Here is a 22,299-nt window from a genome sequence, read left to right as displayed (position 1 = left end):
CACAGACAGTGACCCAAGGTTGAAATCGATCCCTGGCGCTGTGAGGCAGCAGTGCTAACCACTGCGCCACCGTGCCGCCCACAAATAGTGATGGGCGCTGAGAAGTTCTTGGTTATTGAAGGATGCAGCGGCACCACAACTTCCAGCCCAGTTTATGCTGAAATCCAGAAATTGCAGTGTATCTCAATGGTCTCCAGAGGAGTCCCCTGCTAACAGTCTCGCCATTCCAGTTCTTAAAGCGGCAGAGACCATTCATTCAAGAATTAGGCCTATTTTCCCAGAACTTTAAAATTATTGGATGAAAGTGACCCATCATTGAGTTGAAGTCTGACCTCACTAGGCATTGGCTTCATCAGCATCGTGTCATGGAGGAAGCTCTTGACACTTTTCCCAGCACCTTGCTGAATGAAGAAGGAATTTCAGGCTGCGGACAGGAAAATCCACGTCTTACTCACAAGTGGAGGAGAATATTGCTGCATCCGACTTTATTAAAGGACCAATTATATGACGGGCACAGTGTTGCCAAGCGTGGGTAACAAATCTCAACGCAGCAATGAGTGAGTAGGCCTCTAGGAGCTTTGTGCAAAAATCTGTGCACAAGGCTCATTAACGCCTAGTCAGAACGAGTATGATAGGGGAATGCCTAGTGGGTTAATATGATTCCTCTCTCTGTCCTTCCTCCATTGCCCATCTCTCTATGCCACTCCTTTCTCCCATGCCATCCAATCCTGGCTTTCCACCTGAGTCCTCTCCTTCCCGGTGAACAACGTCAGTGTTTAATTATGTTCCTATAAACCTTCATGGGATGTGTTTCTCTGTTAAACGTACAGTATGAATGCAGGTTGTTGTAAGCTGGCTGCTGGATTCCAAGTTCCAGTGTCACTGGCACCGTGGGTTGTTGCAGCGTCCAGAGTAATAGAAAATTCTGTCAATAAGATGATGTGACCTTAAGAAGGGAGGAGGGGAGGTAACAGTTTGCACTCCTATAAGTGGCACAATGAGGATTTTACAATCGTACTCTATGGGTGGAATTTCCCATAATTTGTCAACGCACAATTATCACGTGCTCTCCCGCCTGAGACTTGTATGTTTAAACAGGAACACTTGATGGTAGTTGCTGCCATGCACAGTGCTGCTCCCGGGCAGGTAGGTCCTTCCTAGATTGTTCTACCAGTCTATTACCATGTGACTCTATACATCATACTGTGGGCAGTGCTATTTTCCAGTGCCATGTTAACCCTTGCTCTGCCAAGCATTTTTGCATTACAATGGCATGCAGGCACATACAAAATCTCAAAGGAAAACTGTCCTCCCTTCCAACGGATTAGAACTATTTGTAATACAATCTTTACTTGTTATCCCTTCTCGCCCACCTCAAGTCTATGAATGTATATATTCAAACAGTCTTGAGGCTTGACAGTTCTTCCACATCTTGGTCTGTCACATTCGCGAGAATGGTTGTTTCAGATACTTGGTTACTCCGATTCGATTTGATTTTTTTTGCACTCCTTCAAGTTGCGATTCTCCTTATTAATAACCCATCTTTTTTTTGGACATTGTGGTGGAAGTTTTCCTCAATTTGTCAGAGTGTCAGGCTCTGATTGGAAAGCGATGTGTATCTGTCCAGAAACGCAGCTGAGTTTTCAGAGAAGATTTTGTGGCACTGGAGTTTTTTTTAAATATGCAAATCAGGCTCACACAATTCCTCGGCGTGAACCTAATCGCGTCTTTGGACGGGAGCGGGGAGGATACAAACTGAAATCCCGCCAGTGCAAATCCCATTTTTGGCCTCTCCTGGATTTGGGCCCGCAGTCACTGGGGCGGTTACCATGTGGCCTGTGGGTTTTACCTGTTCCTTCTGAAGGGAATGTGCGCTCTGCTCATTCTGAGAATGGACTTGAATTTTCTTTCTCCTTGGTGTCCACCATGTTCTTGGACACTGATGCTTCTCAAATGGAGCCTTCAGTTCCACTTGTTTCACAATTTCAGCCAATCAGTCGAATGGTGGCTGATTCATACAATCAACTCTAACCATCTACCTTAGCTTCAGACCCTTTTGTACCTTTACCCAGCTATCCCAGTTGTGAAAGCTCCAGTTGTTCATTTCCATTTATTGGTTCATGGGATGTGGGCGTTGCTGGCAAAGCCAGCATTTGTTACCCAACCCTAATTACCCTTGAACTGACTTTCTAGCCATACCATGCCAGGGGACAGTTAAGAGTCAACCACATTGCAGTAGATCTGGAGTCACATGTAGGACAGCAAATTTCCTTCCATAAAGGGCATTAGCGAACCAGATAGGATGAGAGGTCACACAACACCAGGTTATAGTCCAACCGGTTTATTTGGAAACACAAGCTTTCAGAGCGCTGTTCTTTCGTCAGGTGAAGACTTCATCTGAAACCTGTTGGACTATGACCTGGTGTCGTGTGACCTCTCATCTTGTCCACCCCAGTCCTATCTGTCCACCAGATAGGGGGTGGAATCTTCCCAAATTTTGTCAGTGTGTCGGTTTTAGTGAGAACACCAGTGGGGAGCTCTCCAGCTGTACAGCTGTGTCCAGAGGTTTCGACGTCTGCACGGGTACTGACTGACACATCATGAGGATACCCTCCCAGCATCATCGTGCACCATTTGGCATTCCCACATGTGCCCAATGAGCGCAAAATTCTGGCCTATGTTTCCTGGTGGGGAGAAACCAAGAAAACACGGGAACCATAATTTTCTAAATAGATCTTTCCCATCAGGACCGAAGTCGGGGAAGACTTTTTCACACAAATTTGGAACTCTCTCCCCTAAAAGGTTGGGTGGACCCCGGGGCAACTGAAGCTCAGAGTAGAGATGGTTAGATTTTTGCGAAGGAATGGAGGGAAAGGTAGGAAAATGCAGCCGAGGTACAGAGCAACCGGGATCAAATTTGGGCCTAGCCCCAAGCAGCCTAACTATCCCCATCCGTATTGTTCCTAGAAGTTCATGAAAAATGTAAAAACCAGAATAAAAATTCAGACACTGACTGGCTCAGTGAGCAGTAATTTCCCTTTTGTTGGATAGTAACTGTTATGTTTCCTTCCCACTCCCCCGCAGTTTCTCTCTGAAGGCTATGCTGCTCACCTGGCCCAACTGGAGTTCAGCCATCGTTCCCGCCCAAAGAAGAGCAACTCTCGAATGATCTTGCGAAAGGGGAGCTTCGGCCTGTCAGCCCAGCCCGACTTTCTTCGGAAAAGAAACCACCTGCGCAGGACTATGTCGGTGCAGCAACCCGATCCGCCATCCTGCAACCCCAAACCGGAGAGGGCCCAGAGCCAACCGGAGTCCTACAAGGAGGACAGGCACCCCCACAGCATAGCCTGGGCCCGCAGCGGAGGCTCCAGATCTGAACCGGGCGTGTGAGCAGTGTACCATAGGCAACAGAGAGTTCCAGGCTTTATCCTGAAGTCTGAAGGTGCACTGAGAAAGCGACTTTGGAGCCACTATGTACATTCTTGTTCCAAAAGAGGCTGGAATTTCCTCTTGTGTCCAGTCAGTGGTGGAGGTGTGTGTTGGGCAGCTCTACCACTCTCACTCGTAACCTGGCACTGACCCTGGCCAAGCTTCACAGGTCATTTCAAGAGACAGGCTAGCCCAGGGATTGGAAGGCCATCACTGTCGGGGAGGGGGAGGCAGAAGCTTTGCCCCCCGGGAGGATATATTGGGAAATCGGGAGGAGCTGGTGTCCACCGTTTCCCAATATGTGCTCCCAGCGGGTGAGAGTATGGGAATCACTGAGCATATGCATTCATAGGCTGAGCTGAATATCTCACCAGTGACTGCGGCTTTTGGGCCATTACTGAGTCATGCCTCAGTCACGCCTACAGCACAGCTGACTTCCGAGTCCTTCAAGCATGTTAAAGACGACTGCAACTCTCTGTTGTCAATGAGATACCCCGGGATCATTTGTGTATATTCTTATACGTGTTCCTTCTATCAATCTAAGACATAGAATAACACAATGTAATAGTGGGAGAACGTCTTGACATGGACTGAATATTCATCAGTTCTGTCAAGAGTGCTCTGGGTTTTTGCTTTTCGGAACTGCAAGGGGAACCTTGAGGCCGAATGTCCAGTATCAAATGTGGGTGTCAGCAGGGGGAGGGAATCCCTGTCTCGTTTTCCAGATTCGTGGCTAAGTATTGGATCGATGAAGGTCAGCGGGACTTCACAGCACTTTGTTTCACTCACTTGGAAAAGCATCTCTAAGCTCCAAGATCAAACTGACAAACAAAAATGATTTTGACAGGCGTAAGTAGAAAGCCAGGCTGCCTGAACAGTTGCGTGCGACCCAGTCTCCCGTGTGCAGTGGTTGCACAGCTCAAGGAGTTCCAGCCAGCACTATTCATACAACTAAAAGGACTCGACCACACAACCAGGAGGAGAAAAGTGACGCTTTGGGTTAACTAGATTTGCTTTGATTAAATTGTTACACAGATCAGCAAAACTAAATTGTTTTCTCTAATCCTGCTAATTTGTAATCATTTAGTCAGATGTGTATTTATTCGTAGGAAGGCAACCTTCCTGTTTGTAGCTATGTTTGATTTTTCTTTAGATCTATCTGTTCTTGCAGCCTGTTTCCACTAAAGCCAAGCCCTTTCTGTATTGAGGAGATAATGTTTCACACCAAATATCTTTGATGAAGAAATGGGAGAGGGCACTTAAATATTAACTCCTCAGTTCTCTGAGTTTTTTCTGACAGTTTTTACCTGCCTTCTGTTTTATGTTTGCGATGGCTTTTCTTCTTGTTTCTTTTTTTCATTCCTTTTCAGAGTTTTGATTGTTTGCAAGAAAGGAATTCACTATTCTACAAACGAGCAAACGATCTGAACAAGTCGTTGCACGTAACCAGGATTTAAAGAGACATGGTGGCACACGGTATGCCAATTTTAAAGAAAAAATGGTTGAAAAGAGAATTCAGCAAGATGTTAATGGTGCAGGGGTTGGGGGAATGAGTTATCATCGATGTGGAATGATTGAAGGTCAGGTGGAAGTGGTTGGACTTTTTATTGTTGATCATAGTTATTATATTGGCACTTAGTACCAACCACTTGTTAGTCCAAAGCTGAATATTGCCCATGTCCGGGGTGGCATGAGATGTGAACTGAGCTGAACAACTGAACTCATCAGCAAATAATCCCATCTGACCTTATGACAGAGGAAAGGTCCTCCATGGAGTCACTGATTGGGCGTTGGAAGCCATCCTGAGGGACTCCTGCTGGGACCTGGGGCCGTGATGATTGGGCCTCTGACAATTATGACCACCTTCCTGTGTGTTAGACATGGCCACCAGTCGGGAAATCCTTGGACCCCGTTGCTATACTGAGGAAACACTGCCTTAATATCAAAGCCGGCTAACCTCAGCTACCTTTGGCATGCAGCGCCTGTATCCATTTTGGAATGAAGGCTCTGATAAGGTGTGGAGCTGCATGATGCTCGTGAACCTGGGATTGAGCGATAGTCTGCAAGATATTGATTAGTAGGTGCTGTTTGATGACTCCTTCCATCGCTTTATTATGGATGAGGGAAGACTGGTAGCTGTAGTAATTGACTGGCCTAGAATTATTAGGCTGAGGTTATTACAGGGGTGCTCAAGGTCTCATGCGATAACTTTGGTAACTAAGATAAATGGTGTAAATAGTTGTCGATGCCATCGCTGTGGTCTTCCCGCTGAAGTTACTATGCGATATTACAACCCTTGTAGTAGTTCTATTCCAACCATGTTTTGTGGTTAAGATACACCTGGACAGTTTTCTATAATATTGGGTAGATGCCTATGCCAGAGCTGCTTTTGGAAAGATTTGGTTAAGGGCACAGCTTCTGCTGTCATGTCCTCTGTACTCCAAATTGCTATTAGGGTCACATAAGCCTTCACTCAACCGGTTCTTAATGTCACGCGAAGTGAACCAAAATAGCCAGACACTGGCACCGATAATAGCGGATACTCAGGAGGAGGCCAAGTAAGAATATCCGTGTAGCACTTTTAGCTGAACGTACTGGCAAATAATTTGGTCTTGTTTCTTGCGCTCACATAGTGGGTTCCAACATGGTTGAAGTTATTCATGCATCCTCCTCCTCCAGTGCATTGTCTAACCGTCCATCACCATTCTCGACTGGTGGCGGGTTAGTAGGCTTTCTTCTCAACCTTTCAGTGCGAGACCTTGTAGCTCTTTCTGTGACCTTCTGTGTCTAGTGTTGAGCATGGATGTGTGTGTTGTAGTTTCAGTGCGTGATGCTACTCTTGCTGCACCCTTCTGCACTCGTCGCTCAACCAATGTTGGGGTTCTGGCCTGATGCTGATGGAGGAGTGAGGGATGTTTTGGGTTAGGAGTTTACAGATTATGTTGTGTACAAACACATCGCTGCTGATACCCCTACACCACCTCTTGGACACATCCTTTGGAAATCCCAAATCTGCACTCAGTTAGTCCACTAAATAATGGAGGGAGTCCTCATTACGGGGATGACTTGGTTGATCTTAAAGGCTGTGCAGTGGTGGTGTGGATATATATGGATCTATGTGGGTTGGTGAAAACAAAATTTGGACTGTATCTGATCATTGCAATTATACTTAATTGATATTTAACTATTTTGGCTGAAGTTCAATGCCAACATATATCAGCTTTTCACCAATCACTCACTCTGCTTTCCCTCCATTCCGCCATAATCTTTCTTACCATCACAGCATCAGTTTTGAGGGTTACAGCTTGAGTCGCTGAATGGCTAGGTTGTCCATTGCCAGCTGAATCACCTCAAGCAAAAAGTGCCTTTAACCTTCTCTCCAGCCAAATCATTCCAAAATTATCCTCAAGGATAATATAGGATCCGTCCAAAAAAATAAACTTTCCTCAATCTCCTTTCCTTGCCCTCTCCAGCTTTGCCCCCGCCCCGGTATGAGAAGCCCATTTTAATTCAGACCGCTGCCTCAGTCTCTTTCTCTTGCTGGTGTCCCGTCCATGACAATTCAGCCACTAATAACTGCACTGAAGCTTCCCCCTCCCCCCAGCCTTTACTGGACTCATTTTATCTAAAAATCCTCTCCCTCGGTGGGCCAACTCCTGATAAAACAATCTCGCATTTCCCAGTGCTTGCTTATCCATTTTCCTTTCCACAGCCATTATGTTGTGTACAAACACATCGCAGTTGACGCCCTACATCACCTCTTGGACACAACCCTTAGGAATCCTGAATTCTCCAGAACTCTGCCCCTCTCGCAAAGCCTATCCTTAATCCCTTTCTCCTATCCAATAACCATCCAAATTGCAGCCTCTCTCTTTTTCTCTAACGGTTCTTAAATGCATAATTACCACTGGAATCTACTCTCACCTTTCCTATCAATACATGTTCAAATGCTTTAGTCCAGTGCCTACCCTATCCCAGCACTGTTCATTGCCATCAATTGCGTTGAGTCCGTAACTCAGGATAAACTCTCCTCCATCTGTACTTGACATGGGAAATGGTTGATTAGTGCTTGAGACATTGTCCCAACATAACCAGAACATTTCTGGCAATAACAGAAAATGCTGGTAAAATAGAGTTAACCGCCAAAAGTCCCCATCCTGAGTTGTGGCTGGGATTCTCTGGTGCCAGTGAAGATGAATGGAGTTCTGGCTGGCATGCCAAATTCTTCGTTGATGAGATTGTAGAATCCCGCCCAACATTTAGAGTCTGTATGGCTCATCCGCAGAGTCTGAAGAAGAGTCATATGGAAATGTTAACTCTATTTTCTCTCTCCATAGATGCTGAGTTTTTTCAGCATTTTCTGATTTTGTTTCAGATTTCCAACATCTGCAATATTTTGCTCCTTCATCCCCGGCAATGATGTCCCTTCTTAGCCCTGTATTAACACCTTGGATCAGTCAAGCTTCCATCCTTGATGTCTCTTTTCCAATACTGGCCTTTAGTGACCTTATCCATAGATCCAAAATCAGCTTCCAGTTATCTGCTGATGACACTCTACCTCGACTCCATGACCAGTGTTCCCCTGTCTGTTCCGTCGTTTATTGGTGCATTGGAATGTTTTTCTGCTTTACGGAGATAAGATTAAAATTATCCCACTCACCGCCCCCCCCCCCCCTCAAAATGGCACATCCTTAACACCCACCTCCCAAACGTGATCAGTCGCCACAGTGGCAACTCACAGTGAACGCTGCCAGCCGTGATGTTCAAACCCCAATATCCCATCCATCATTAACCAACACTGCAACAATAATCAACAGCACCCACACCTCACCCCCGCTGCCATTGCAGCTGCTGTTGCCTCGAGGCTTGCATGCACCCTTCACCCTGAAAAACATTGGGGACAATTCTCCCAGCCCACTGCGCTGCTCGAGTAGCCAGGGGGCCGTTTCACCATGGCCTCCGCGAGTCGCCCAGACTAAGATTTCCGGCGTGGAGCTGATTACAATATGAAAATCAACATTTCTATTTCATTAGCGAGCCCAGGACTGAAGTCTCTGGACCCTTTTAGTGCCCCCCCCCCCCTCCACGAATGTCCGACCCTGCTGGAGGGAACAGAAGCCATTGAGGACCCCCTTGGAGGTAGGGGGTAAGGGAGAGGGTGCTAAACTTGCACTGTCGAAGGGGCAAACTGGCACTGCCCAGCAGGCATCAGGCAGTGCCAAGGGGGTAGGGCCAGAGAAGGTGGGGCCTATTTTGGGGATGATCTGTGGTGCTGTGGGACCTGCTGCCACTCTGTCTTGGGATGACTGGGAGAGAGGGAAGAGGACAATCGAGTTGAGGAGGTCGGGCTGACCAGGTTGTGGGTGGGGGGGGGGGGGGGGGGGGGGGGGGTGGTCCGAGAGGCCAGCAATCGAGGGGGGTGGGGACGGTGGCCAGTAGGCCAGCGATGGGAGGATGCGGGGCTGGCCAGCGATCTGGAGGTTGGCAATGCAGGATCATTGCGCATGCGCTGATGTCGGTGCTGACAGATCGGCGCATGCGCAATGGCCCACTCAGCGCAATGCTGCTGGCTCTCGTTCAAGAATAGGCTCCGCCCACAGATTTCCAGAGTGACTCACACGAGGGCATTCTGTGATGCACAGAGTGTTGGGGATCCATTCTGGAAATCACGTTAAAAGAATTAGCGGGATTTACTCCCATTTTCCCGCAAATTGCGGACTTAGAATTTTTTTGGGAGGATCCTGCTTATTCTTTCAAGAGTCTCCAGCATCAAAGTGGCTTCTATTACTGCACCATCACTAACAAATTAGCTTCTGTTAGTTTAGTCTTGCTGAAAGCGTATAAGTAGTCAGACAAAGCAACACCATTGATTTCCACCCTCTATATACAGTAACTTGTACAAGTTCTGTCCCCCGCATCCTGATCCACAATATTCCTACTGAGCAATTAGCCATCCATTGGTTCTCTGTCAGTGCCATTGCATTCAAATGCCCTTGGGACCTCCCATGGTCCTGAGACTCTCTCCGTCAGACCAACATCCCAAATTGCGCACCTCCATCTTAACCTCTTGCACACTCTGCTCTCCTCTCTGCTCCACTCTACCTCACCCTATATAACAAAGCCGTCCACTGCCTTGGTGCCAATCTCTGGACCACATTTCCTAAACCCTCCACTTTGCACCTTCTGTCAAAGCTTTTCTATTTGACAATATTCCGTACCACTGCTCTAACAGTCCCATTTACTGTTTGACACCAGTTCCTGATCTCTGCTGTTTTCGATGCTGCTTAAGTTGTTTTGTTACAATACATTGGCAACCTTCTCCTTGGCTTCCACTGATGTTTTGCTGGAAGCAGGCACAAATGTAGCCCTAGACATTTCAGATTGTAACGTCCCTTTCTTCGGCTGACGGACGTTGTATCCCTCTTCCCAATGGGGTAGGTGTGTGTTTGCATTGTTCACATCCAGGGAAAATTGTGCCAATGGCCAAAGAGCTTAGGGGTGACTTAGACTGAGACCATCTTGCATCATTCCTTGTGCTTCTGTTACAACTTGATGACATGTATCTGTAAATGTGAATGAGGCAGAACTGCCATTACTGTGCAATTATAATAAATCCCCACTTGTGCTTTACTTAGTTGGTGCACATTTCTACAGAAAGACCATAAACAGAAATGGCAACCTCCAGAGGAGAGTCAGCAGCTGAGTGAGGTGGGGGTGGAGATGGGAACTAGGGAGAGGATTTCCATGTTGTCATTCATCAATTATGCATATTGCATTTTTAAAAATTCATTTATGGGATGTGGGCATCACTGGCTGGGCCAGCATTTATTGCCCATTCCTGAGGGCAGTTAAAAGTCAACCACATTGCTGTGGCTCTGGAGTCACGTGTAGGCTAGACCAGGTAAGGATAGCAGATTTCCTTCCCTAAAGGCCATTAGTGAACCAGATGGGTTTTAATGGCAATGGTTGCATGGTCATCATTAGACTTCTAATTCCAGATTTTTATTGGATTCAAATTTCATCATCTGCCTTGGTGGGATTTGAACCCAGGTCCCCAGAACATTACCCTGGGCCTCTGGATTACGAGTCCACCGACTATATCATTACGCCACTGCCTCCCCGGACGTGAGATTTGCAGCTGATTCTGCATGGTAGGCCGCTACAGAGGAAACAGAAATAACCAAGTAGAATCCGTTGCAGACCTATATTCCCCCACCACTCCAAACCACAGTTGTTCATCTGCTTAGAAGTTTACAATTTGGATGATGACTCAGCCTAAAATTAGAGATGGAGTCTTCAGCACTGAGAGCTTGGAAAAATAATCAGCATTCCAAAGCTTCATAAAAAGTAGCTGATAAGATGCCAGTCTAAAAGAGGGGTTGTGACAAGATAACTGGTCTTCTGTAAATGAAAAAGAATCCCTCCTTAAAAGCCGGAGCTGCTTATGGTTACTGGGGGAAGCCATTAGTTTGGGTCACCATGCAAGTTAACAGACCAAAATTATAGAGTACAAAAAGGATGACAGTGATGATGACAAAGACTCTTCTTGAACTCCAGTATATACAGATGAGCAACTTTTACACACGGACAGAGTAGTGTGGAGCATTTATTTCCGAAGAGCAAGTATGTTCGATATTTATTACACTTCAGTGTTTTTGATCTGTTCACAATAGTATAACTTGTTCACAAATGTTCAAAGGTAATTGTCTGACTGTTTCACTATATTAGAGGACTGCAGTGTTTCACATAGTTGCATATCTGCTTGACCAAAGTATCTCATCTCTTGCTGTTACAAAGTGCGACGTGTTGAGTATTTAATAACTTATTTTTGTATAGGGTACATGGTGTAAAATTGTTAAAACTATGTGTTTTGCTTGTGCTCCTTTGTGATATGACAGACGATGCTGTATTTTGTGTATCAGTTGGTCTAGATTTTTATGTGTACAGTTTTGCAATGCTTGTACTCCGAGATGAAAAGCCAGCTGTACGGTATCAGTACAGTTTCTAAGAGAATGGGTTTATTTGTTTAAATGATTTGGAACACTTGTTTATTAAAGTTATAATGTGGTTTTGTACAGGAGCATTATGGAATTATGGTTTCTGAGGCTTTGGCAATGTAGGGAATTAATGACTGGGGCTATTTAGGAAGACAGAAGATAATATGAATAGAATTGATGGAAGTGACCTGCAAAATGGCAAGAATACCTGAACTTACAATCCCAATTTATTTTTTACAATTCAAAGTAAAATGGATAATCAGCATCAGTGATAAGTTTTAAAGAAGTTTTAGTCTTGAATATTTCTCAGATTAGCTATTTAGTACAATAGCATTGGGCAACATGACAAACATTATTTGGTATTAAAGGACTGTTTGAAGATTTTGGATTCCATGACAGGATAACAAAAGGGCACTTGTACTGGACATGGCAGCCATTGCCAGCGCAATTATTTCCCAGGCTTTCTCTGGCTACATATTTTAACAGAAACTAGAAACAGGAATAGGCCATTTGTCCCTTTGAGCCTTCTCAGCCATTCATTTTGATCATTGAATTCGATATCGTGATTCCACCCCTGCCCCCACCCACCGCTTCTCCCCATATGTCTTTAGCCCAAGAGCCATATCTAATTTCTGATTGAAATCAGACAACATTTTGGTATCCACACACAACCTCACATTGCTCTTTATGAGGAAAGAAAGATACACAGCTAAAACTCTGTCCTTCCAATCTTCATAGAATCCCTGCAGTGCAGAAGGCGGCCATTTGGCCCATCATGTCTGCACCAATTCTGGCTGAGCATCTTACCCAGGCCCATATAGTATTCCCTCTAATCGCCCTAAACCTATTCATCTTGGGACATGAGGGGCAATTTAGCACAGCAAATCCACCTGCACATCTTTCCTGATCAAATTTTAACTTTTTAAAAAAGTTTGATAGAGTGACCAAAATCATTTCTCGGCCTTTCCTTCTTAAATGACATATATTTCTTTGCAATTACTTGGGTTTTAATGTTCAAATGGATAGCCTGCATACAAGCTTTTCTTCTCTCATTCCTTGGTTTTGAGTATTAAATCCTGCAGACAGAACTCGAGCAAATCTCCCTGAATTGGTCACTCTGCATTTTAAATTGTATGTGAAATCAGAGGCCACTAACTTGAAGGGTAGAATCTTGGCTACTTTCTGATTTCCTAATGGACATTATTGCTCATCCTCAATTGCCCTTGGACTGAATGGTTTGCTCGGCCATTTCAGAGGGCATTTCTGAGTCAACCACATAGTTGTGGGGCTGGAGTCACACGTGGGCCAGGTAAGGGTGGCAGATTCCTTCCCTAAAGCACATTAGTGAACCAGATGGGTTTTTAAGCAACAAGGGTTTCGTTGTCATCATTAGAATTTAATTCCAGATTTTAAAAAAAGACTTCATGTTCCACCATCTGCCATGGTGGGATTTGAACCTGGGGGGTCCCCACAGCAATACCCTGGGTCTCTAGTTTACTAGTCCAGTGACAATATCATTATGACACCGCCTCTCCATGAACATTCCTCCAGTAGACTTACCAACAATTTGGGAATGAGGGCAAGATGGCAGATCTATTCTGTCAAATCAAAGGTTTCTAAAGGGATGGGTTATATATGCAGCAGCACTTAGATATATTTGAGGCTACAACTTACCACAGTAATGGAGAGGAGACCTGGGATGGCTGCTTCCCAAATCTGTCATTCTTACCTGGGAGATTCTGTTATGGGATGTAGTGAAGTGAACTCACCCAAGGACTATAGAGGACAACCTCTCCAACTAGGGATGTGAGTAGCAGGATTGTGCTCCCTTCAGTCTGGACCCAGTTCACCAAGAAGACCAAGGACCTCAGGAGGGTGTGACAGGTGAGTGGTGTTCCATTTTCAGGAGTCAATGGCACATTCTCTGACCTGTCCAGCATTTCCTCAGCACAGCACTTGGTGGAATTATCACACTCAGACTGTGGAATCCTTATGCACATTCGGGAAAGAAGGAATTCAGAGTTCAAACAGCCCTCACTTGTCTTTTTAAAAGTGGTTCCATTGATTTCCTGCCAGACTCAAGGAGGTTCCCCTGTTGGACTCTGAACCCATCCATCCTGGGGAAAATCAGCAGGATGATGTCAGGATGCTAACCCAAGTCAATTTCAGGGAATCCAGCTCCAATTAACTGGGAAAATTATTCTTGAAGTTTCTAATTATCTCTTATCTTTGAGCAGCAGTTCAAAATGGACACATTTTCTAACTCAGAGAAGCCAATTATTATGAGTCACTAATCTGAGTTATGTTTGACATTTTATTAATGTTCATTGAAATAGCCATCATTGCAGGGCATAATCAGCAATGACAATGTGACTCATTGTGCAAGATTACCCCACTGACACATTATGGTTCCATTGTTATTCAGATAAGCCACTTGAATAGGGATTCAATGCGATTGAAGTCACTTATAGACCCAAAGTTTGTGTTAATTATTAGCAGGGGCCCAATAGCTATGCTCAGACATTTTCCGTGCTGCAACCTGCCAGGTACCTAACAAAATGGCAACATGGTGGCACAGTGGTTAGCACTGCTGCCTCACAACACAACCCAGGTTCGATTCCCGGCTTGGGTCACTGTCTGGATGGAGTTTGCACATTCTCCCCACGTCTTCATGTGTTTGCTCCGGGTGCTCCAGTTTCCTCCCATACTCCAAAGATTTACAGGTTAGGTGGTTTGGCCATGCTAAATTGTTCCTTAGTTTCCCCAAGATATGTCGGTTAGGGGGATTAGTGGGAAGATGGGGATGGGGATGGGGTGGGGGGTGGGGGGTGGGGGACGGCGGGATTAGGCCTGCCTAAGATGCTCTGTCAGAGTCAGTGCAAACTCGATGGGCCAAATGGCCTTCTTGTGCACTATAGGGATACTATCAAAAGAAAAACTGGTACTTTCCTAAGTTATGAATCATAGAATCCCTACAGTGCAGAAGGAAGCCATTCAGCCCATCGAGTCTGCACCTACCCTCCAAAAGAGCATTTTACCCAGGGCCACACCTCTGCCCCCATAGCTAATCCACCTAACTTATGATTAGACTGGCAGACGGGAGTGAAAGGAAGAAAATAAATCCAAAAGAAGTCAAACAGTACTTTCCAAGTGATTGATTGCAATGTGGGGTTGGTGGAAAATGTACCGTCTTTGCGACTAGGACAGAAAGTGAACCGGGAACTTTATTTCTAAATGTTTTGACCAATCCCCTTCATAATTAATGGTTATAAATTTACTCAATGTCTTTGAATAATTGTACCCACACAGTAAGATAATTTGGCAAGATTCAAATGACAGAAAATGAACATTTGCCCAAATTTGATTTTCAACTAAAGCTAAACAGCAAGTCATTAATCTGCTGCCTTTCCTTTTGTGAATCAAAATGTTGACCATTAAAATCCTCAACATGCAAGCCAACTTCCTGGGGTTTGTTAAAATACGAAGAACACAAACATGATCCCTGCACAAATATTTAACAGTTTTCTCAGGTATTTGTATGAACATTTTGGTTATAATAACAGCACAAAAGTTCTTCTTCACAAGGTCAGATAAGGTTTTCCCAAAAAAAGCTATATGACTCAAATTGTTTTGTTACGAACAGTGAATATTTAATCAGATGCCATGATCAAATGACAATATATTTTGAAAAAGGTACAATATTTTTGGAAATAAACATTGCTTTCAAAGTGAATACTAATATCTGAAGTATCTAGGTAGGATATGATATATTGCATAGAAACAATGCTACATTGAAATGAGGTCCGGAACTTACTTTTACAAGGACAGTCTATTTCTCGATTCATTATAGGCCAACAGGTGTATTTGAAATCAGGCGAGTCACCTGATGAAGGAGCAGTGCTCCAAAAGCTCGTGATTCCAAATAAACCTGTTGGATTTTAACCTGGAGTTGAGAGACTTCTTACTGTGCCCACCCCAGTCCAATGCCGGCATCTCCACATCACCGATTCATTATGTACTTTCAGACCATTACTTTTCATGTTGGAAGCACAGCTTCATAAACCCATTAGTCACCATGGAACAATGGTGGGAGGGAACAGCAAGCTTTTGTGTAATAGTCAAAGCCATTTGTGATCCCTAAAATAAGCAACGCTCTGAAATCTCATGGAATAATAAAGGAACATCAGTCGGCAAATACATATTTGAAGTTCTTTGAACATTTGACAAAAGCTCAAAGTTGATTTTTTTTGTTCAAGTCGAAAAAGAAAAATCTTGCATTTTACTCTTAAAAGATTTTAATACTGTAAAAAAAAACCACTTGCTACAGATAAAAGAATGATTCAAATTTCCTGCAAGCTACTCTATCATAGAAGACAGCAATGTTATGTAAAAACAAAAGCTAAACTAGCAAGCTGTCAGTCCTTAATACATGGCTTAAGGTAAGTTGTATTAACAGTCTAGCCATTAATAGAACCATTACATTGAATAGCTCATGTCAATTAAAAAAATACATATTAAATTCCTTCATATGAATTAATACATACATTATGTAATGAGAATACACACTCAACGTACTTGAATTATGCTGCTGGTTTGAGTGCCTTACCTGGCACTAAAACTCTAAAGTACATCAACAAAAATAAAATCAATAGTGTGAGTGAGCAAATGAAAAGCTACATGAAACAGGCTGAGGTCCAAAGATATGGGCTAGAATTCTCTGGCCATTCACGCTAGCGGGATTCTCCGATCCCACCGGCAGCACACCCCCACCCATAGGTTTCCCACCAGCATGGGGGAATTCCCATTGGCAGGAGCAGAGAATCCCACTGCGAGCAAACAATGTGCCACCTCCTGCTGGCAGGGAGGCCAGAGAATCTCGTCTAGGACCTTTTGAAAATTGATGAATTTCCATCCCATTAGCCCAATGTTTCCTCAAGCCAGTACAAGTCACACGGCAGTAAATAATAACATGCAATCCATCTCTACCCAAAACTCTAAGGAAAAATAGAATGGAATTTCTTTTAAGAAAAACCAGGCTGGCCCTTTAAGAAGTCAGTATTACTGGAGCCAGCGACGTGCCCCCAATGTTCCAATTAATTTTTGCACGCAGTGGTTCCACTGTATTCAAATTGAGCATTAGATACAAAAATAAGCTTTGAACCGAAAAATGTCACTGCACAGAATCAGAGTATTACAAGAACTGCAGCCAGTTATGGACATTAAATTCAATGACTCACTTTTAACACAATACCGGTCTACCTACCTGTCCTCTCCACCCTCCCATGCTGCACACAGCAGCTCAAATAGATAAAAGTATCACTTGCACCCATTTAAGCAGCGTGCCAAAATACAGGTAAACGCAGCGTTTATATTTGGTTAAAGAAATTTGATCCCTAACTTTAGATCAATGGAAACTTGTCCTCAAAAATATAAAATTCTAAACTAGGGCTTAGAAACACAAAGTTCTATACTCGGGTTACCAACTGTGATTGGCAACCCGAGGCTCCATTATATGACTTGCCCTAACGCACCAGTCATTAATCGATCAGCACATCCATTTTTGTGATGTACTGCCTTCCTAAGGCCAATTGGAAAACACAAAGACTCATTACCCAGTTGGATGATGCTTGACCATCAACCAGACAGCCCTTTATATCTCCCTTTTTCAATATTTTATCTGATTAAAAAGCTCAAAGGTAGGGACAAAAAAAACATGAATGTCCAGATCATATTTCTCCAAGATTGCACAGAGCAGTGTCATGGAAAATGATCTTCAAATCCCAAAGATTCCAGGCCAATCCTGGAGGGTTGGCAACCTTATTAATTACCAACACCTAAATGGCAATTCCTTAATGCACTCAAATGAATTCCTCGGTCTGCAATTTTAATGATCATATTTGAACTTGTGCTCCACAATTAGTTAAAAATTTCAGAGTACATATATGCCAAAAGTAAAATCTTTCCCTTTGTGATCAGCTTCCGGAGTGCACCAATCTCAAGAAGCTTTTTGTAACTCTTACTACTCCTCAAGTCAAGTTTACACTAGTTTTTATGCAGAGGAAGGTTTTTTTGGATCTGATTTTCCAAGCAGCTGAGAAACTGCATTTTACAATATTGTCTTTGGAAATGAATTTCAGAAAAGGGACAACAGGATAATTAGAACACATGATTCCCCCACTCCCGCCCACACTAATTGCTACTCGGACAGAAGTAGCAGGTTTGCAATCTGCCGTCACCATCCCTCGCCAATCTCCACCAGCCGAATCTTCGCTGAACATTTGATCCTGGGTGGAGTGAATAATTATGATTCAACTGGACAGTAATATACACATACAATAGGCAAGGAGAACACAAAACCAGCTTTACTCAAATACCTTTGAGCATGAATGCCTTACCTTGCAATCCAATTCAATGCACTTGCAGGTGAGACCAAAAGTAGTGACCATCATTATAAGATAGTTGGTCTGTGTAATACTGTAAAATATATTCATGCTTAGAATAATAGAATGAAAGAAAAAACACAAAAGCAGACAATGAGGCAGAAAAGGTAATTTTTTTTTGGTAAAACCTCTAGGTAGGTCGAAGACAATCTTCGCTCAGTTCAAGTCTTTTCCCTGCTCTGCAATGCTTGCCAAAGCTTCATCGGCCCAGCTGCTCACAGCGGAGCAAAGCCTTTTAGCTTTTCTTCGAACGGATGAAGCCAACAATTTTTGAGCCTGAATCTTAGACAAACGCATGTTTTCCGACATGATGTGATGGTAATTTTCGATCGCCTGCTCTCTGGAAAGAAAGGAGCAGATAAAATAGATTACTTGGAGATGGCGGGGGGAAGGGGGAAGTGGGGTGGAATTTAAGCACGCTTTTAAACAATGCAGCACAAAACATGATCAAGTTGAAGCAATGGTAACAAGGTGTCATCAACAGCACATCTTGTGACTAGGGTAACAAATATTAGTAGCGCAGTGAGCATTTTTAAGCAAACATGCATATGCCGTAAGGTACTTTAATAAAATATTAACACTTGGGTTTGAAAGGAAAAGGTGCATTGAAGCTAAAAATGTGTTTTCTTTTTAAAAAGCTGGCCTGCGAGAACCATACAATATGCAAACATTCGCAACTGTAAAAGACGACAGCTCCACTGACTCGGCTTGGCAAAATCACTAGCCTTCAGGTTAGAACAGTGAGCATTCAAAGAAGACTGCAATTGTTAAAAATGATTTTTAAAAAATCAAACAGAAACTGTTTCAATATTACAATGGGATACTGAATCAGTGATGATATCACAAGAATTTGTCTCAAATGGTCATACGCTTTCAGGATTATAAAAGGATTCAGGATTCCAAAAAGGAAAGTGTTTATTTAGTCAACAAAGCTTTGATATATCAGGTTTCATACTGTAACCATTGCAGTCACCTTACTCAATATCCCACTGCACTTGGCCATCCAGCCATTCACCATCAATATCCTTTTAAATAATACACACTGGCTTGTGATGTGCAAACTTTACCTCACTTGCATTTTCTTCAGTCATCAATTAGAGAGAGAGTCATGTCACTGACGATGAATAAAAAGATGGATAATGGATTAGCAGCATGAAGACAGAATTTCACACTTTTTAAACTAAATGGAGAGAGCGGGGTTTTAAGTGTTCACTTCAGAACTTATACAGCTCTTCTACCGATGCCAGACGGCAGTTACACACAGGAGTTTATTTCTGATACTGTGAACGGAAGAGCTTCCATTATATTTGATGAAGAATATTAATTGCATTGAACAGCTTTTCTTAATAAACATGTTAAAAAATTGTTCTCTACTGCAGCTGATGGAAGCTCATCATAACTGCTGGATAGAGAAAACCAAACAAACAATCAAAAAGCTGCAGATGGACTCAGGTGTCAGAAAAGAATGTGCAGCAGAGAAAAAGAACCATTGCTCCAGAATGAGATGATCCAGTTGGTTTACCCAATTCCAGAAATGAGAGATTCTATTGGTTAATCTTTGTAAATCCCACATCCCCTTCTTACCCTAAGAGTATGAATATTATCCTATTTTCTATTGTCTTTAGCTCTGGTGAAGGGTCATTCAGACTCATAGGGCTGGATTTTCCAGCCTCCCTTGCCCAAAATCCTGCCCAAGGTCAACAGGCCTTTGCATGGTCTCCTCCCTCCACCCCCCCCCCCCCCCCCCAATGATTCTCATGGTGGGCAAGATGGGAAAGCTCCCCCCGCAAAATGTTAGCTCTATTCTCACTCCACAGATGCTGTCAGGCCGCGATATTCTAGCATTTTCTGTTTTTGCTCCCGAATCCGCCTGTTGCGCAGAGTGGCCCCTTCCTCTACTTAGAAACATAGAAATAGATGTAGGAGTAGGCCATTCGGCCCTTCAAGCCTGCACCACTATTCAGTATCATCACGCACTTTCAGTGTCCCACCCCCGCTTTCTCTCCAGACCCCTTGATCCCTTTAGCTGCAAGGGCCATGTCCAGCTCCCTCTTGAACATAGCTAACAAACTGGCCCCAATGGCTTTCAGTGTGGTAGAGAATCCCACAGGTTCACACCTCTCTGAGTAAAGATGTTCTTCCTCATTTTAGCCCTGAATGGCTTACCCCTCATTCTAAGAGTGTGCCCCCTAGATCTGGACTTCCCCTACATCGGAACATTCTTCCTGCATCTAGCCTGTCCAGTCTCATCAGAATTTTATATGTTTCTACGAGATCTCCTCTCATTCTTCTAAATTCCAGTGAGTACAAGCCCAGTTGATCCAGTTTTTTGTCATATGTCAGTCCTGCCATTCCGGGAATCAGTCTGGTGAAGCTTTGCTGGACTCCCTCAATCGCAAGAATGTCCTTCCTCAGACTAGGAGACCTAAACTGGACATACTGCACATTCTGTGCAACTCTCATGAGATAAACAGGAGAATATGGCTGACATCTGACATATCCACAGTAACTGATACACTCTGGCTAGATGATTATTCTTAGCCTACAAACCCACACATTAGCATGACATTGAAGGCTTTGGCTCCTGGCTTATAGCTTTGCCTTTCCTAGCCAGCACTGGCATCTCCAATCAACCATGCCCCAGGTTTAACATCTTATCATTCCATTGGATCCTTCCAAAGATATTTAACACTGAGAACACAAACTTATGGTCACAGGATAGCTCAGTTCTTTTAATGTGTGCCTATGGTAACCTACTTTACAGATCTGTCATTCGAGAAGAGATTAGGTTGATTAGGATTATATTCATTGGAGTTTAGAAGAGCGAGAGGGGATCTCAGTGATACTTATAAAATTCTAACAGGATTAGGTGGTAGATTCAGAAAGAATGTTCTCGGTGTTGGGGATGTCCAGAACTAGGGGTCATAGTTTGAGAATAAGGAGTAAACCTTTTAGGACTGAGATGAGGAGAAATTTCTTCACCCAGTGAGTAGTGAATGTGTGCAATTCACTACCACAGAAAGTAGTTGAGGCCAAAACGTTGTGTGATTTCACAAAGAAATTAGATACAGCTCTTGGGGCTAAAGGGATCAAGATATTGAATATGACCGGCCAACATCAAAATGAATGGCCTTCTCCTGTTTTCTATGTTTCTAAATAAAATCACTAATGCAGCAAAATGTTTTAATGTGAATGGAGCTATATAAATACAAATGTAAACATGTTCACTGGGATCACTTAGTGTAATTATATTTAGGAAGTGCTGGATACAATAATAGCCTGGCAATCTTCCAAACTGTCAATTCCTACTATACATATTACAAACGGTGCTTTAGTTAGACGACTTGTAAATCATGAGTTAGCTTTAACGTTTAAGCAGAATTGATGAAGGACAAGAAATGAAGTGAGAAATTAAATATTTTGACATAATGTGTGAGCAGAATTGTACCTATGGGAAGCCTCCAAGTTAAGGGCCAACAGGAACTCGAAAACATTCAAAGATAATTGAATTGTTCGCATGGGACGGGGTTAATAATCTATTTCCTGTTAAAGATTAGAAACTACCAAAAAGGAAACTCAAATTGGAGATTCAGAGGAAGCCAAATTTTGAAAATCTCAAAAAGTCTGTGGCTTTTCCACACATCAGAATTTAAAACTCTGTGGCTCTCCGACACTTGTGCCTCAAACAAGGAGTGAGGTACAGGAATTCCCATGATAATCATTTGATGATTTCTCAGTTAGAAGTTGGTATGAAAAGGCAGAATGTTTCTTTCTCGACAGTTAAAAATGTTGAAATGACTAGAGCTTTAGATACAGTAGACATGAACAGAAACATGTTGACTGTTCATTAACCCCACCCCTCCTTAAACAGAACACAGTTGAATGCTTCATAACGGTTCTACCCAATCCCAGAGGAAGTGCCTTCAAATATTCCAGGAATGAGCTTGAATTTTGAGATAATGCATTCCTTGTCTGCACTTAGCCTCCGGCACTGAGGGTCTGTAAGTAGCCTGTAGAGATTTGCTTCCATTACTTGTTTTCAGACATGGGAAACAGCAGTTTGTCTGTTTTATAAAATTAAACACGCCATCACTATGCAACCGCAGTGTTCCCTAATCCAACTGGTAGAGTTTGAATTCTCCAGTTTTTGGAATACTTTCATTACGCAACAAAAGTAAATTGTTCTGTTTAACTTGCACAGTTCTCAATTTGCGAATATGAAATTCAAGCCAAACAGTAACAAAATCACAAAAAAGGAATGGAGTAAGCAACATTTAAAACTAAAAGAGGAACACAGGAAGGACCTGGTCCAGTGATAACCATACATGGAAACATCAACTCAAAGTCAAGAGCAGATTAAAACTGAACAATTCAAATAACTCCAAGCCTCAGCCACCGTATTGAACACCCTCCCCCCACTACAAAAACATACC

General features: G+C 43.3%; 2 protein-coding genes across 3 annotated transcripts in view; one reads left to right on the top strand and one right to left on the bottom strand.

The window, feature by feature from the left end:
• The window catches only part of LOC144501878 (membrane-associated phosphatidylinositol transfer protein 3-like), a 291,482-nt gene extending 280,045 nt beyond the window's left edge, over window positions 1-11,437 (top strand). Inside the window, exons 17-19 of the mRNA XM_078225920.1 lie at window positions 3,085-3,386; window positions 4,819-5,009; window positions 11,328-11,437. Coding sequence (XP_078082046.1) covers window positions 3,085-3,386; window positions 4,819-5,009; window positions 11,328-11,437 — 603 coding nt within the window. The remainder of the gene's footprint in view (window positions 1-3,084; window positions 3,387-4,818; window positions 5,010-11,327) is intronic.
• A 3,620-nt stretch (window positions 11,438-15,057) lies between these two features.
• pimreg (PICALM interacting mitotic regulator) overlaps window positions 15,058-22,299 on the bottom strand; it is a 30,935-nt gene continuing 23,693 nt past the window's right edge. The window contains exons 4-5 of one of the 2 annotated variants that reach the window (XM_078225942.1): window positions 18,934-18,980; window positions 15,058-18,206 (exon numbers count right to left, since the gene is read on the bottom strand). In XM_078225942.1, coding sequence (XP_078082068.1) covers window positions 18,950-18,980 — 31 coding nt within the window. In that variant the 3' untranslated portion in view covers window positions 15,058-18,206; window positions 18,934-18,949. The remainder of the gene's footprint in view (window positions 18,207-18,933; window positions 18,981-22,299) is intronic. The other variant, XM_078225941.1, reaches the window with a different exon arrangement.

The sequence above is a fragment of the Mustelus asterias genome, chromosome 12 (assembly GCF_964213995.1).
Source record: "Mustelus asterias chromosome 12, sMusAst1.hap1.1, whole genome shotgun sequence".
Classification (NCBI taxonomy): Eukaryota; Metazoa; Chordata; class Chondrichthyes; order Carcharhiniformes; family Triakidae; genus Mustelus; species Mustelus asterias.
Note: the sequence above shows the minus strand (reverse complement) of the source record. Positions and strands in the feature narration are given on the sequence as shown.